Source organism: Microtus ochrogaster, chromosome 18 (genome assembly GCF_000317375.1).
Source record: "Microtus ochrogaster isolate Prairie Vole_2 chromosome 18, MicOch1.0, whole genome shotgun sequence".
NCBI lineage: Eukaryota > Metazoa > Chordata > Mammalia > Rodentia > Cricetidae > Microtus > Microtus ochrogaster.
Window position 1 is genome coordinate 20,561,903 of NC_022020.1, and position 14,755 is coordinate 20,576,657.

A 14,755-nucleotide genomic window follows, 5' to 3' on the forward strand; every position below is an offset into this window, starting at 1 on the left:
GGGTTTCTCTGTGGTTTTGGAGCCTGTCCTGGAACTAGCTCTGTAGACCAGGCTGGTCTCGAACTCACAGAGATCCGCCTGCCTCTGCCTCCCGAGCGCTGGGATTAAAGGCGTGCGCCACCACCGCCCCATGCTTTTTTTTTTTTAATTTATTTTTATTCTGTGTTCATTGGTGTTTTGCTTGCATGTATGTCAGTGTGAGGGTGTCTGATCCTCTGGAACTGGAATTACAGACAGTTGTGAGCTGCCATGTGGGTGCTGGGAATTAAACCCAGGTCCTCTGGAAAGAGCAGCCACTGCTCTTAACTACTGAACCATCTCTCCAGCCCCAAAGTTTTGCAATCTCGATAGCTGCAATATCTTGCAGTACTTAGGTCAGCTTTCTGTCAGTGTGACACAGATCCGTGTTAACGCTGAAATTGAGGCAGAAGTCTGTTCTGGTTCTCACGGTCTCAGAGGGTCCAGGTTGTGTGGCTTTGTCTCTGGTTTGTGGCCTGAGAGAACATGATGGGAAGCATGTGACAGAATAAAGCTTCTCACTTCCTACTTCCCAGGGAGCAGAGAGAGTGAGAGGAGCCTACATCTCAGTATCCCCTCAAGGGCATACCCCAGTGACCGCCTCACTCCTTCAACCCCCCATCCTAGAATTCCACTTCCTCCCCAAAGTGTCATCACCCGAGGACCAAACATTCACCATATGAACTTTTGAGAATACCAAACTATAGCTTGTAGCTTTCATAATTTTAGTAATTTCAATTACTAATGTACCTGGCCCACTCTATTCTTATGTCACAAAGGATTGGCTTTAGAGGTGAAGACAGTTCAGCTATGTATATTGATGATAGTAGAGAAAAATTTTCAGCCTATCATAATTTTCATGCTTCTATGTAATTTAATTTTCTCTTTTTTTCTAAGGCCTGGATGCAAAATAAAGTTCCAATTCCTGCTCCAAATGAGGTACTGAATGACAGGAAAGAGGATATCAAATTGGAAGAAAAGAAAAAAACACAAGCAGAAATTGAGCAAGAAATGGCCACATTGCAATATACCAACCCACAGCTTTTAGAGGTGTGTGAGCTAAGAAAGTAGAGATGGCACCTTTTATTGATATCCTTTCTAGTGTTGTTTTTAAATGATACTTTCTTCTTTTTTTTTTAAAGATTTATTTATTTATTATGTATACAACATTCCTTCCATGTATGCTTACATGCCAGAAGAGGGCACCAGATCCCATTATAGATGGCTGTGAGCCACCATGTGGTTGCTGGGAATTGAACTCAGGACCTCTGGAAGAGCAGTCAGTGCTCTTAACCTCTGAGCCATCTCTCTAGCCCCCAAATGATACTTTCTGTGTGTGTGTGTGTGTGTGTGTGTGTGTGTGTGTGTGTGTGTGTGTGTATATACATGTATTTATGTGTCACAGTGTGGATGTCAGAAGGCAATGCTGCAGTCTTATTTGAAGGCTTTAGCTTATTTTAGTTATTTAGTACACTCATTGTTTTTTTTTTTTTTCTCCCCTTTCCAGCAACTTAAAATTGAAAGGCTTGCACAGAAACAGGCTGATCAGATCCAGCCTCCGCCCTCATCTGGCACCCCTCTCCTCGGCCCTCAGGCCTTTTCTGGACAAGGTCCAATATCTCAGATTCCTCAAGGTTTTCAGCAGCCTCATCCATCTCAGCCAATGCCAATGGTGGCTCAGATGGGGCCCCCTGGGCCGCAGGGCCAGTTCAGAGCCCCTGGACCCCAGGGACAAATGGGACCACAAGGCCCCCCATTGCATCAAGGAGGTGGGGGACCACAGGGATTCATGGGACCACAAGGACCCCAAGGCCCTCCCCAGGGACTGCCACGGCCTCAAGACATGCATGGTCCCCAAGGAATGCAGAGGCACCCTGGACCTCATGGCCCTTTGGGTCCTCAAGGACCACCTGGACCTCAAGGTAGTTCTGGTCCTCAAGGTCATATGGGTCCTCAGGGTCCACCTGGACCACAGGGTCACATTGGTCCCCAAGGTCCACCTGCTCCTCAGGGCCACATGGGCCCACAGGGGCCTCCTGGTACTCAAGGAATGCAGGGACCACCTGGTCCCAGAGGAATGCAAGGACCTCCTCATCCTCATGGGATACAGGGTGGGCCAGGGTCTCAGGGACCTCTGATGGGACTGAATCCAAGAGGAATGCAGGGACCTCCAGGACCTCGGGAGAATCAGGGTCCTGCTCCTCAAGGGATGATGATTGGCCACCCACCTCAAGAGATGAGAGGACCTCATCCTCCAAGTGGATTGCTGGGACATGGCCCTCAGGAAATGAGAGGTCCCCAGGAGATGCGGGGCCTACAGGGACCTCCACCACAGGGATCCATGTTGGGCCCTCCCCAGGAACTTCGAGGGCCCTCAGGTTCACAAGGGCAGCAGGGGCCACCCCAGGGCTCTTTGGGACCTCCACCCCAGGGTGGCATGCAAGGACCCCCTGGACCTCAGGGACAGCAGAACCCGGCAAGAGGGCCACATCCATCTCAAGGACCAATACCATTCCAGCAGCAGAAAACACCTCTGCTAGGTGATGGGCCCCGGGCCCCCTTCAATCAGGTATTACTCCCTTCCAGCTTGTACACATTATCACATGGGAATGGACTCTGCATTGTACAGAACTGACAAGGATGCGGAAAAGCACTTAGAGCTGGGCCCTCCTGCTCCCTAAGTGTCAGCAGTGGCTTATAGCAGTGGCAGTCTGACTGGAAGAATGTGGCGAGCCAGAGATGAAGAGCTAGTTTACCATCATTAAGTAGATCTCTTCCACCTTATTCTTTTTCACAGAGATTCTTACAGAACAGATCAGCTGTTAGTGGAATACAGTTACTTGAGCCAGGGCTCCAGAGAGTTGGGGCTCTAAGGAGGGAGTGTGCTAGGTTGTAGACAGTTCCACTCTTGTGGAGTTTTTTGGTTTTTTCGAGACAGGGTTTGTCTGGTTTTGGAGCCTGTCCTGGAACTAGCTCTTGTAGACCAGGCTGGTCTCGAACTCACAGAGATCCGCCTGTCTCTGCCTCCCAAGTGCTGGGATTAAAGGTGTGCGCCACCACCGCCCTGCTTCTTGTGGAGTTTTTAATCTGATTATTCCATGGGTCAGCAAGTAAGCAGCCTGCCTTCAACATTTCTGTCCATTTCGCTTTAAGATGTTTTTAAAATTACATATATTTTATGTGCATGTGTGTGCACATGCTCACATACCACAGCAAGCATGTGGAGGTCAGAGGACCATTATTAGAAATTGATTCTCTCCTTCAGCCATTTGGTCCTCAGGAATCTAATCAAGGGTGTAAGGCCTGGTAGCAGGTACCTCTCAGCTATTCCACCAGTTGTTACTGTTGTTTTAATGGCATTTATTTGTATCTGTTTACTGTACATGGCATATGCACCACTTCTAAAGATGGCATGGGGTTGTTGAAGGATACTGTAAACTCTCTGCCTCGCTATTTTCATTTCAGTGGACGCATTTATAGAAAATCTGATTGCAGACCAGAGTATTCAGAAATGATGGCCTTGTGTGTGAAGTTCTGTTCAAGCTGTTTTCTCCTGTCATAAATTATTTGCAGGAACCTAAAGATGTAGCTCATTTGACAAAATTCTTTGCCAGCAATTGTGACATCTTGGGTTCAGTCTCTGGTCCTGCATAAAACTGGGCATGGTGGTACACGCTGGCTAGAGACAGAAGGATCTGGAGTTCAAGGTCTCAAAAAAATATATATGGATGTATGTTATGAGACAGGGTCTCACTGTAGAGCTCTTGATTGGCCTGGAGCTTCTTATGTAGACTAGGCTGACTTCAAACTCACAGAGATCCCTCTACCTCTGTCCTCCGAATACTGGGATTGAAGGTGTGTACCACCCTGCCCAGTCTCCGAGTATTTGTGTGGATATTTGGTCGCTTTTCAAGGACTCTGTCTTCAAGAAGTTTTGCTCCTCAGTCACTGATTTGGTACATGAGAGATGATGCGAGGAGAGTTTGAAGTTGTTTGGGTACACAAGACAGCACGGGCATGAATGGATTTAATAATGTTTGGTTATGAGTGATGACTCTGAATTTTTTATTTATTTATTTGAGACAGGGTTTCTGTGTAGCTTTGAATCTTCTCATGACATTCACTCTGTAGACCAGACTGGCCTCAAACTCAGAGAGATCTGCTTGCCTCTGTCTCCTGAGTGCTGGGATTAAAGGCGTGTGCAACCACGCCTTTAATTTTACTATTGATTCAAAGATCAATAGTAAAATTACTTACATGTTACAAACCAGTCACATGAACAGACACTGACAGTCAAAAACTGCCAGTGCGGTGTCTTGGCGCGTAAAAGTCTGACCATCTGAACTGGATCTCAGGACTCTACAAATGTACAATTGAGAATATGCCCTACCCACAAAAATCAATCAATTAAAATGGTCATCAGCTATGGTCTATAAACTCAGAACTCAGGAGGCTGAGTTTTCAAGGCTAGCCTGGGTTACATAATGAGTCTATTTTCAAAAACAGAGCAAATGCTGTCAGTACTGTATTGCCAGAAACATGTGGGGCTTTGGCTTCGTTAGTGTATGTGCACACATGCAGTCGGCTGTCTTCCCATGAAGAAGCTCTCCTGAACCTAGAGATGGGCCAGCAGTCATAAGCCCTCTTCTCCTCCTTACAGTGCTGGGGTCCTAGATGCATGTATGGCCACACCCAGCTTTCTAATGTGGGTGCTGGAGATCCTAACTCAGTACTTGTGCAGCACAGACTCCTTTCCACTGAGCCATTTTCCCCCAGCCCTACTGCTGTGCTTCCCGCTGTTATTCCCGGACAGTTCTTACCAGTATCTTTTATGCTGCTATGTTAACACCCAGATTCCACTGAATTAAACAATGAAGAAAAAGAAAAAGCTCAGCCAAAGTAGAGAAAGTCAGATTTTAGGATATAAGGAATAGGAGCAAATTTTCATCAAGAAATTTTGGTGCCATGACAGTTTTCATGTGTAAATTTGACTATCTTCTTCTCTAACATGTCTAAAATTTCACTTATCATATAACAGTAAAAGTTTCTTATTCTTTTTTTTTAAATTTATTTATTTATTATGTATACAATATTCTGTCTGTGTGTATGCCTGCAGGCCAGAAGAGGGCACCAGACCTCATTACAGATGGTTGTGAGCCACCATGTGGTTGCTGGGAATTGAACTCAGAACCTTTGGAAGAGCAGGCAATGCTCTTAACCGCTGAGCCATCTCTCCAACCCTCTTATTCTTTTTATAATCCTCCAAAATGAAACTATTCTTTCACAAAACCAAAAAATGGTTAATAACTAGACTAAGTAGTACACATGCATGTACACACTGAATTAATAAGCTATAAAGCCAGGCAGCGGTGGTGCACACTTTTAATTCTACCACTAATTAATGAGGCAGAGGCAGGTGAATCTCTGTGAGTTCGAGACCAACTTGGTCTACAAAGCGAGTTCCAGGACAGCTAGGGCTACACAGAGAAACCTTGTCTCAAAACAAAGATTGATAGACATATCTATCTAGCTATCTAGACACACACACACACACACACACACACACACACACACACACACGTGGAGTTTTAGGACAATTTAGGATGACAACTCTGACTTTAATCCAACTCATTCTAAATTCCATAAAGTTGAAATAACATAATTCATGACATCTTCAAATTTTGGAAAATCTACAGAACACTGCATCACATATTCTGTAAATCCAATGGTTACATTTCACATGTATGCACATTTACTATTGATCTTTGAATCTGTGCTAATCTCATACAAAGGCCAGTCGTTAAGTGTATTTTCTATATGAAAGAATGCCCAGATATTTTTTGTCTGCTTGTTTCTTTTGTTGTCATTGTTTTTATTTTTGTTTGAGACAAGGTTTTATTGTGTAGACCAGGTTAGCCTCGAACTCACAGAGTTCTGCCTCTCAAGTACTGGAATTGAAGGCACATGTCACCACTTCTGGCTTCTCTGGCTTTGCTTTGTTAAGAGCCCTGATCCAAGGACAATTTGGGAAATCAGAACAAATACTGGGTGGAATGGTGGCTCAACTTTGGAAGGTGAAGACAAATCTCTAAGACAAACTGGCTAGTGAGATTAGCTAGAATGAATTCTGGGTTTCATTGATACCCTGACACAGAATAAGATGGAAGAGCAATTGAGGAAGATTCCTTGCATCAACCTCAGGCCTCCACATACTTGTGCACACAAAAACATATGCACCTTCCTGCTTACATGCACACACCACACACGCATGCACGCACTCACGCACACCCCAGAGCTCTATAGAGAGATGGCTCAATGATTAAGAACATGTGTTGCTATTGCATAAGACTCAGGTTTGGTTACAAGTATCCATATGATGGCTCACAAATATCTGAAACTCCAGTTCCAGGGGATCTGATATCCTCTTCTGACTTACGGATACTGGGTACACATGTAGTACACATACATGCATGCAAGCAAAACATCAGACACATAAAATTAAACTTTTAAAAAAAAAAGCCAGATGTAGAGGCACACATCTCTAATCCCATTGCTGCTCACAGACCACCAACTTATACTGTATAGTATCAGCACTAAGAGAGATGTTGCCTTAACATGGTGGAAAAGGAGAGCCAACTCCTGAAAGTGGTCCTCTTACTGCTATTCCACAAAATAAACAAGCAGCAATAAAAAGCTCCATCCTGATGTAGCCCTAGGGTTGGTTGCTGTGTCACAGCATGTCAGTTAAAGCTGCCTACCTAGTAGGGTCTAGGCCATTTCCGTCGTGAGGAACTTGCCCTCTGCAAGAGCCTTGGCACTCTGTTGTGACTCTTGGCTCCCTCTGAAGCTCCTGTGTGACATTATAAGAAAAGTTCTGGCTTTAAGTGAATCCTTTCGGAGGTTTAGAATACAGGTGCTTTCCCCTTTGATTGTGAATAGCCCTCCCCCAGTTTAGAATTGTTTGTGCATAGCCGGGCGATGGTGGCGCACGCCTTTAATCCCAGCACTCGGGAGGCAGAGGCAGGCGGATCTCTGTGAGTTCGAGACCAGCCTGGTCTACAGAGCTAGTTCCAGGACAGGCTCAAAGCCGCAGAGAAACCCTGTCTAGAAAAACCAAAAAAAAAAAAAAAAAAAAAAAAAAGAATTGTTTGTGCATATGTCCCTGTGTGCTTTCTGGGAGAACAGGGGTTTGCATGCCACCTTGTTGGGGTACATGAGTGTTTCAGTGCATCGCTGCTGCATCTGACAAGCTAGCTGGCCTTTGGGCATCTAGGGATTCTCCCATTTCCAGCTGCATCACACCATAATTTTGTACATAATTGTGTACACTGGGATCCCAGACTTGGGCTGCTCCGTCTGCCATTACTTGGGGAATTCAGACTCCCTACAGTCTCATGCTTGCAGGGCACTTTACCTACCAAGCCATCTCCCTAGTCCACTTCAGAGGAATTTGATTTTAATGTCACTAGCTAAATATTTAATTCTAGCACCTTGGGGCAGCTTTTTGCGTGTTATGGTTGTTATTCATGAAGCTCCTGTCCCTGGTCTCACACCTGTCTTTAAATGTTTCACCTCAGGAAGGACAAAGTGCAGGTCCCCCACCCTTGATACCAGGCCTAGGGCAGCAGGGAGCACAAGGCCGTATCCCTCCTCTGAACCCTGGACAAGGACCTGGCCCTAACAAAGGTAAATATGTGCTTGGCTGAGGAAGAGTTTGTGTTCTACCACTGTTGTGTGCATTTTACAGTAAACAGCTTTGTTGGTAATTGATACAGTGGCACTGGAACAGCTGGGAAAACAGGGTCACAGTCATTTCAGGCGATAGCTTGCTTTGTCTTTTGTTGTCATAGGTAATGCTTCCTTAGACAGTGATGCTAGCCAGAGAAGATGAGTTCCACACCACCAGAGACTGTTAGTGAAATCACTGGGAAACCCTGGTGTTTTTGCCTGTGGATTGCAGGTCCATGTGTCTGGCCTTCCAGAGAGCTGAATTGCCTCTGCTTTAGGCACCTTGATAGGGTAGAGGATGCAGGCTATTGATGCTGTTCTTATCATTAGCACTCCCTTTGCCCCATTGTACCATATTGGACTCTTTAACTGCATACATTGTTAGGCACCGTTTGAAAAGAAGAAAGCATGGATCTAATGTGCATGGGAAGTAGAAAAAGACAAGATATCCTGAGTAAATTGGGAGCATGGGGACCATGGGAGAGGGTTGAAGGGGAGGAGAGAGGAAAGGAGGGAAGCAGAGAAAAATGTAGAGTTCAATAAAATCAATAAAGAAAGAAACCAAAAAAAAAAAAAGAAAGAAAAGAAAAGAAAGCAATGTACTGATAATATGAAAAGCGAAGATGAGGACTGTCAGCATTTAGGGGCATATGGCTATTTGGAAGTTACCAGAGGCTCTGGTTGATCTGGCATCGAGCCCTTGCTCCAGGTGAGCAGCATTGGAGTAAAGGGTAAGGGCTAGCAGGAGAGTTAGCATGGAGGAGTGTGCAGCGGGTCGTTATGAACAGAAGTGAGGTAGGAGTGGAATGGTCCCATTCAGTACCCCTAGAAGACAATACACTAGCACAGGGGCACTGTTGGAACTATACCTCACAGTGCTACAGACCTTTATTACTAACTGGCCAAACCCACATACCGTATGGTACGAGCTAGGTGTTTTTGCCCATCCTATTGGATTAAGAGAAGTCCTTGTCAGCATTTATAGCCCTGGGAGTTTAGACATTTAAAGCTCAGCTTTGGGCTGGGCAGTGGTGGCGCATGCCTTTAATCCCAGCACTTGAGAGGCAGAGGTAGGCGGAACTCTGTGAGTTCGAGGCCAGCTTGACCTACAAAACGAGTTCCAGGGCAGCCAGGATACCCAGAGAAACCCTATCTCGAAAAAAACAAAACAAACAACTTTGAATTTCTATGAGCTATTAAAGGTAGGAAAGGGCAGGGATTTGGAGAGTTTTTATTTCCATTCCTTTTGCATAGAAGTGGTAGCAGTAGATAAATGAGGATTTTTCAGGGAGAAAGAAGATGAAATTTTCTTAGAGGTTTGGGGGCCTTGGGAAGGGCGTTTGTTCTCCACCAGGTACTTCCATTAGTGAATGAAAGTGGCCTCTCTGCCACACCTGCATCTGTCTCCACTTGTTCCTGCTCGTCTTGCTCGCCCCTCTCTCTCCCCTTCTCCCTTTCTCCTTCCTTCTCCCCACCTGCCCTGCTGCCTTCCCTCCCCCTCTTTCTCCTAGGGACCCGAGGGAGCAGGGAGAGACACGCACATGGCCTACCATCCTCTCCTGGAGTAGTTGCCACCACCACATCACCGTGTGTAGTGGTAGGTTTCTTTCCTTGGAAGAAAGTTGACAGGCTACTTTTAAACAGAGAGATGATGAGATGAGTATTTTGTAGGTTAATGAAGTCCAAGTGGAGGCTGTGTTACAGCCTCTGGTCAGTTGTCAACCATGTGTGAAGTTCAGACAACCTGAAGGTGGAGAAGCAGTTGTCTTAGTTTGGGTTTCTGTTGCTGTGGTAAACATCATGATGAAAAGCAGTTCGGGGAAGGAAGGGTTTATTTTACTTTAAAGCTTACAAGTTCAAGTTCATACCAGGGATGTTAGGGAAGGAACTCAAGGCGTGAAGCTAGGGGCAGGAGCTGATGGAGAGGCCATTGAGGAGTGCCGCTCAATGGTTTGCCCTCCGTGGATTGCTCAGCCTGTTTTCTCACACAGTGAAGGACCACCAGGTCAGGGATGACACCACCCACAGTGAACTGGGTTCTCTCATATCAGTCACCGGTCAAGCACCACAGGTTTACCCACGGGCCAATCTAGTGGGAACGCTTTCTCGATTGAGATTCCCTCTTTCAAAATGACTCTTGTATCAAATTGGCAGAAAACTTAGCCAGCACAGCTTCAAGAACAGTGAGTATTGAGTGCTTATCTGATAGGGGAGTGGATCCAGGATGTTTGCAGACCGCCTGAAGAAGGGACAGATGAGCTCAAGTTCAGACACTTTTTCCTAAATCACATTTTCATGCTGAGTTTTCCAAGTTTCCAATCCATGCTTTGTGGAGAGAGATTGAAACAGCTGGGGGAATGAAGAGTGAAAGGGTGGGGGTTGGAGGTGGGGAACAGAGATGTTGACTGATACAGGAAAAGTTGTTCTTATCGACAAGAAACTGTAGCCGAAGGGCGTGGGCTGGGAAGTCTCGAATGAAATTCCTGTCAGAAAAAATTGCTAATGATAAGCGTATTTGAGGCACATCATTCCCAGAAAGAGCAAAATAAGGTATAAATACAAACCCCAAAGTTGAAGGCCAGCAGGGCTCTTTTGTCCCCAAGCAGTTGTTAGAGGGGCCTGTGGTCCCAGGAGCCTTATGGAAGAATGTGTCAAGATTTCTACAGTGTGGTGTGGCATAAGCTGAACAGGCCAGGGCTAAAGCAGTGGATAGTGGGTGGCAGCAGTGTAGACCTGGTGCCTGTGATGGCTATATATTCTTAAGTTGGAGACAGGATCTCACTGCATATCCCTGGCTAGCCTGAAACTTACTCTGCAGACTAGGCTGGTTTCAAACTCAAAGAAATCTGTTGACCTTTGCCTCCCAAGTGCTAGGACTAAAGGTGTGTGTCACTAACGCTGGCTGAGGAGAATTCTTGGTACCACAGCCTCCTAGCTTTTAGCACAGCCTGACTTTTCTCTGTTGTGTCTCTTGAGTGTCAAACCAGGGACCCTGCTGAAGTCACAGGAAGGACAGGGACAGGGGTAGGAAAGACCATTCTCATGCCAAGAGTTCACTTATGTTTTCAGCATGTGGCCAAGAAGTGGATACTTCGTAGAGATTAGAAAGTATCCCTAGGTCAAGTTACAAAACTGAAGGTTGTACCCCAAACCCCACGGTTTCCCCATTATATGATGCTTTGGGATGTTTATCTTCTAAGTATATTTAGAACCCTGGAGGGAAAGCATTGAAGGGCAAAGCACATCCTAAAATTAGCAGGTCTTGTACAGCTGGCCGTGGAAGCCATAGTAACCCTCAGCTTTGTTTCTTGTAGGTGACTCTCGAGGCCCTCCCAACCATCACCTGGGCCCCATGTCAGAGAGGCGGCATGAGCAGAGCAGTGGCCCTGAGCACGGGCCGGAGAGGGGGCCTTTCCGGGGTGGCCAGGACTGCAGGGGTCCTCCTGACAGGCGTGGCTCTCACCCTGATTTCCCTGATGACTTCAGCAGACCAGATGACTTCCACCCTGACAAGCGCTTTGGCCACCGGTTAAGGGAATTTGAGGGGCGAGGAGGACCCTTACCACAAGAAGAGAAGTGGAGGCGAGGGGGCCCCGGACCTCCCTTTCCACCTGATCACAGGGAATTTAGTGAGGGGGATGGCCGGGGTGCAGCTCGAGGCCCTCCAGGGGCATGGGAAGGCCGCAGACCTGGAGATGAACGCTTCTCCCGGGATCCTGATGACCCACGTTTTCGGGGGCGCAGAGAAGAAAGGTAGGGAAGTATATTCCGTGGGCTCTTTGCACTTTTCCTATCCTCACTACTAAGATGTTTTTCCTTTCTAGGGGAAAGCACTATGATGATTTAGCCCTGTGTTCTGTTTGGTTAGCATTTAGACTGTCTTTTCTTATTTTGTTTTATTTATTTATTTAGGTTTTTCGAGACAGGTTTTTCTCTGTGTAGCTTTGGAGCCTGTCCTGGAACTCAATATATAGACAATATATAGATCCATCTGCCTTCTGAGTGCTTAGATTAAAGGCGTGTGACTCCATTCTCTGTCAGCATTTAGACTTTAAAGTTAGTTTTGTAGTTTTCTATTATCTTTGCATTTGAGACCTCTGTCTTTTAAGTTGTTTTGTACAGTCTTAGGCTGTAGTGTAGGTTGTCCCGTATTCCTAGTCCTTGTCTTTGCCTCCCGAGAGGAGTGTGCCACTACTCCTGGCTGGCTTCCGAGTTATGGTAAAGAGATGGGAGACTCGTTATGCTCAGAGAGTGTCTTGGATCCATCTGACTTATGGGTCCAGGCTAATTAGATAATGAGACCTGAGCCAGATACTATAATTGAAAATATAGGGCTTGTGGGGCTGTAGAGGTGGTTCAGTCGTTAAGAGCACACTGACTGTTGTAGAGGGCCTTGTTTAATTCCCAGCACCCACATGGCAGCTCACTGCTGTCTTTAACTCCAGTTCCAGGGCAAAACACCAATTCACACAAATATAGAGAAGGAAGGAAAGAGAAGAAAATAAAGGGCTTATAAAATAGACTAAGATTTTGTGAAATTGCTCAAAGGTCTTAACAAAGTCAGTTTGAAATAAACATCATCTTCTATTAAACTTAGGTCGGGCTTGAATTCTCAGCCCTATGGATATAAAGAATAGAAGCAATGCAGAGGAAAGAAAACAAATTGGTATGATTTCAAATGATATTGAGCATAACCAGCGACAGTTGTGATTAGTGTTTAAGAACTGACATCTGCATAGTGTTCATGATTTCCTGAATCTCTGCGTTTTGTGCAAACTTCACATTTTGTTTTGTCTTTATTTATCTTTTTGTTCACCCATGACATATTTTCAGCTTAGACTCTTATGCCATCGCTCCTCTCTGTGCTTTCTGTTTCCTCCACCTGGAACAACACTCTGTACAAAGCTGTGGCTCACTCTGGTTAGAGCTTTCCCCTAAACAGCTCTGTCCCTCTTGCAGGACTTCTAGGGCAGTCTTTCCCTTTGAATCATATAGGCATCCCTTGGTGTATGACGGCAGTTTTAGAGACCCTTCCACATCAAAGTCCTTGAGCAGTTAGCTAGTTCCTTGTATAAAGTGCTGTAGGGTTTACACAGAACATACACAGTACCTCATACAATATGCATGTATGTATTTACTGTGTGTGTTATATATGTACATGTTTGTGTGGTGTGTGTGAGGTGTTGAATTAGATGTCTTTGTCAATCACTTGCCTCTGTTTTTTTGAGATGGTCTCTTCTTACTAAACCTACTGCTTAGCAGTTCAGCTAGGGTGGCTGACTGGTAAGCTCCTGGGATCTTCTTGTCAGTCTCCCTGAGCCGAGGTTGTAGCCACATCCTGCTGTGCCCTGCTTTTTACATGTGTGTTGGGGATCTGAACTCAGATCCTCATGTTTGTGTGGCAGTCACTTTACTGACTGAGCCATCTCCAGAAAGTCACTGTAATTGTTTTGTGTGTTTGAGACTGTCTCACAATGTAGTCTAGGCTGGCCTGAAGCTCACAGAGATCCACCAGCCTTGCCTTCCAAGTGCTGGGGTTAAAAGTGTGCATCACCATGCCTGGCTTTACTGTATTGTTTAGGAAATAATGACAATGAGCAAAAGTCTGTATAAAGTGTTCAGGACAGTACTGGAGAGGTGGCTCAGTAAGTAAAAGCACTTTACACTCAAGCTTTACATCCTGAGTTTAGATCCCCAGAACTCATGTAAGTAAAAAGCCAGATGAGGTAAGTGTACATCTGTAATCCCAGCATTCCTATGACAAGATAGAAGGCAGAGACAGGAGACATTCCTGGAAGCTTGAGGACCAGCTAACCTGAAATAAGTACAAGGGCAGAAATAAAAAGAGAGACATTGCCTGAGCAAGATAGAAAATTATTCTTTGACCTACACACACACACACACACACACACACACACACACACACACACACTGATGTGCACATGCCTGCTTTCATATACCCACATACTTAAAGAAAAATTTTTTTTAAAAAAAGGTAAGTTCTTGCTTTGTAGCCTAGGCTGCTCCTAAATTAATAATTCTGGGATTATACAGGCATGTGGTGCTGCACCTAACTTCAAAACTTTAAAAAAAAAAAAAGGCTATTACATTTCTTTATTCTGGGTGTGTGCATATGAGCACAGGCACTGGAAGCTAGAGAGGTGCTAGATCCTGTGGAGCTGGAGTTACAGGGTCTTGGGGGCTGCTTGATGTGGGTGCTGGCATCTGACTGAGGTTGCCAGGAAGCGCACTCACACTTGAGCACTGGGCCATCTCCTCAGCCCTGCTGTTTTATCTTTGTGTGTGCGCCTTCTGCCGTGGTGTGCAAGTGGAGATGAGAGGACTACTTGCGCTAGTCATTTTTCTCTGCCATGTGAGCCCTGGGACTGGTTCTCAGGCTTGGCAGCAAGTGTCTTCACCTGCTGAGCTGTTTCACTAGCCCAGACCAAAAAAGAAAAAAAAAACTTAAAAAAAGATTTGCGTATTTTATGTGTTTCCTGAATGCATGTGTATTGTATGCATGCCCAGTGCCTATGGGGACAGAAGAGGGTTTTGGATACCCCAGAACTGAGGTTATAATGGTTGTGAGCTGCCATATACGCCGGGAAACAAGCCTGGGTCCTCTCCAAGGCAGCAAGTCGTCTTTCCAGCCTTGGCTTTGAAGCTGTGTCTCATGTAGCCTAGGCTGGTCTCAGTCTTTCTGTTTAGCCAGAGTTAACCTTGAACTCATGTTCCTTTTTTTCCCACCTCCCAAGTACAGAAATTACTGATGTGTTCCATCATGCATTGCTGTACTTATTTATTACTTATATTGCTTACAAGTACAGAAATTACTAATGTGTTCCATCGTGCATTGCTATATTTATTTATTACTCATATTGCTTACAAGCACAACAGTTTTCTGTTGTTTCCTTAGGACCTAGAGTGGTTGTGGTTAAACTGAGAGGAATCAGTTGATTAAAAGATGATTTTGCCTTCATTATTTATTTATTTATTTATTTTAGTTTAG

The 14,755-nt window shown here is 45.3% G+C and overlaps 1 protein-coding gene across 1 annotated transcript in view; it reads left to right on the top strand.

Moving 5' to 3' along the window:
- Wdr33 (WD repeat domain 33) overlaps positions 1 to 14,755 on the top strand; it is a 114,987-nt gene that overhangs the window by 93,275 nt on the left and 6,957 nt on the right. The window contains exons 15-18 of the mRNA XM_005355859.2: positions 916 to 1,068; positions 1,526 to 2,587; positions 7,596 to 7,704; positions 11,061 to 11,499. Coding sequence (XP_005355916.1) covers positions 916 to 1,068; positions 1,526 to 2,587; positions 7,596 to 7,704; positions 11,061 to 11,499 — 1,763 coding nt within the window. The remainder of the gene's footprint in view (positions 1 to 915; positions 1,069 to 1,525; positions 2,588 to 7,595; positions 7,705 to 11,060; positions 11,500 to 14,755) is intronic.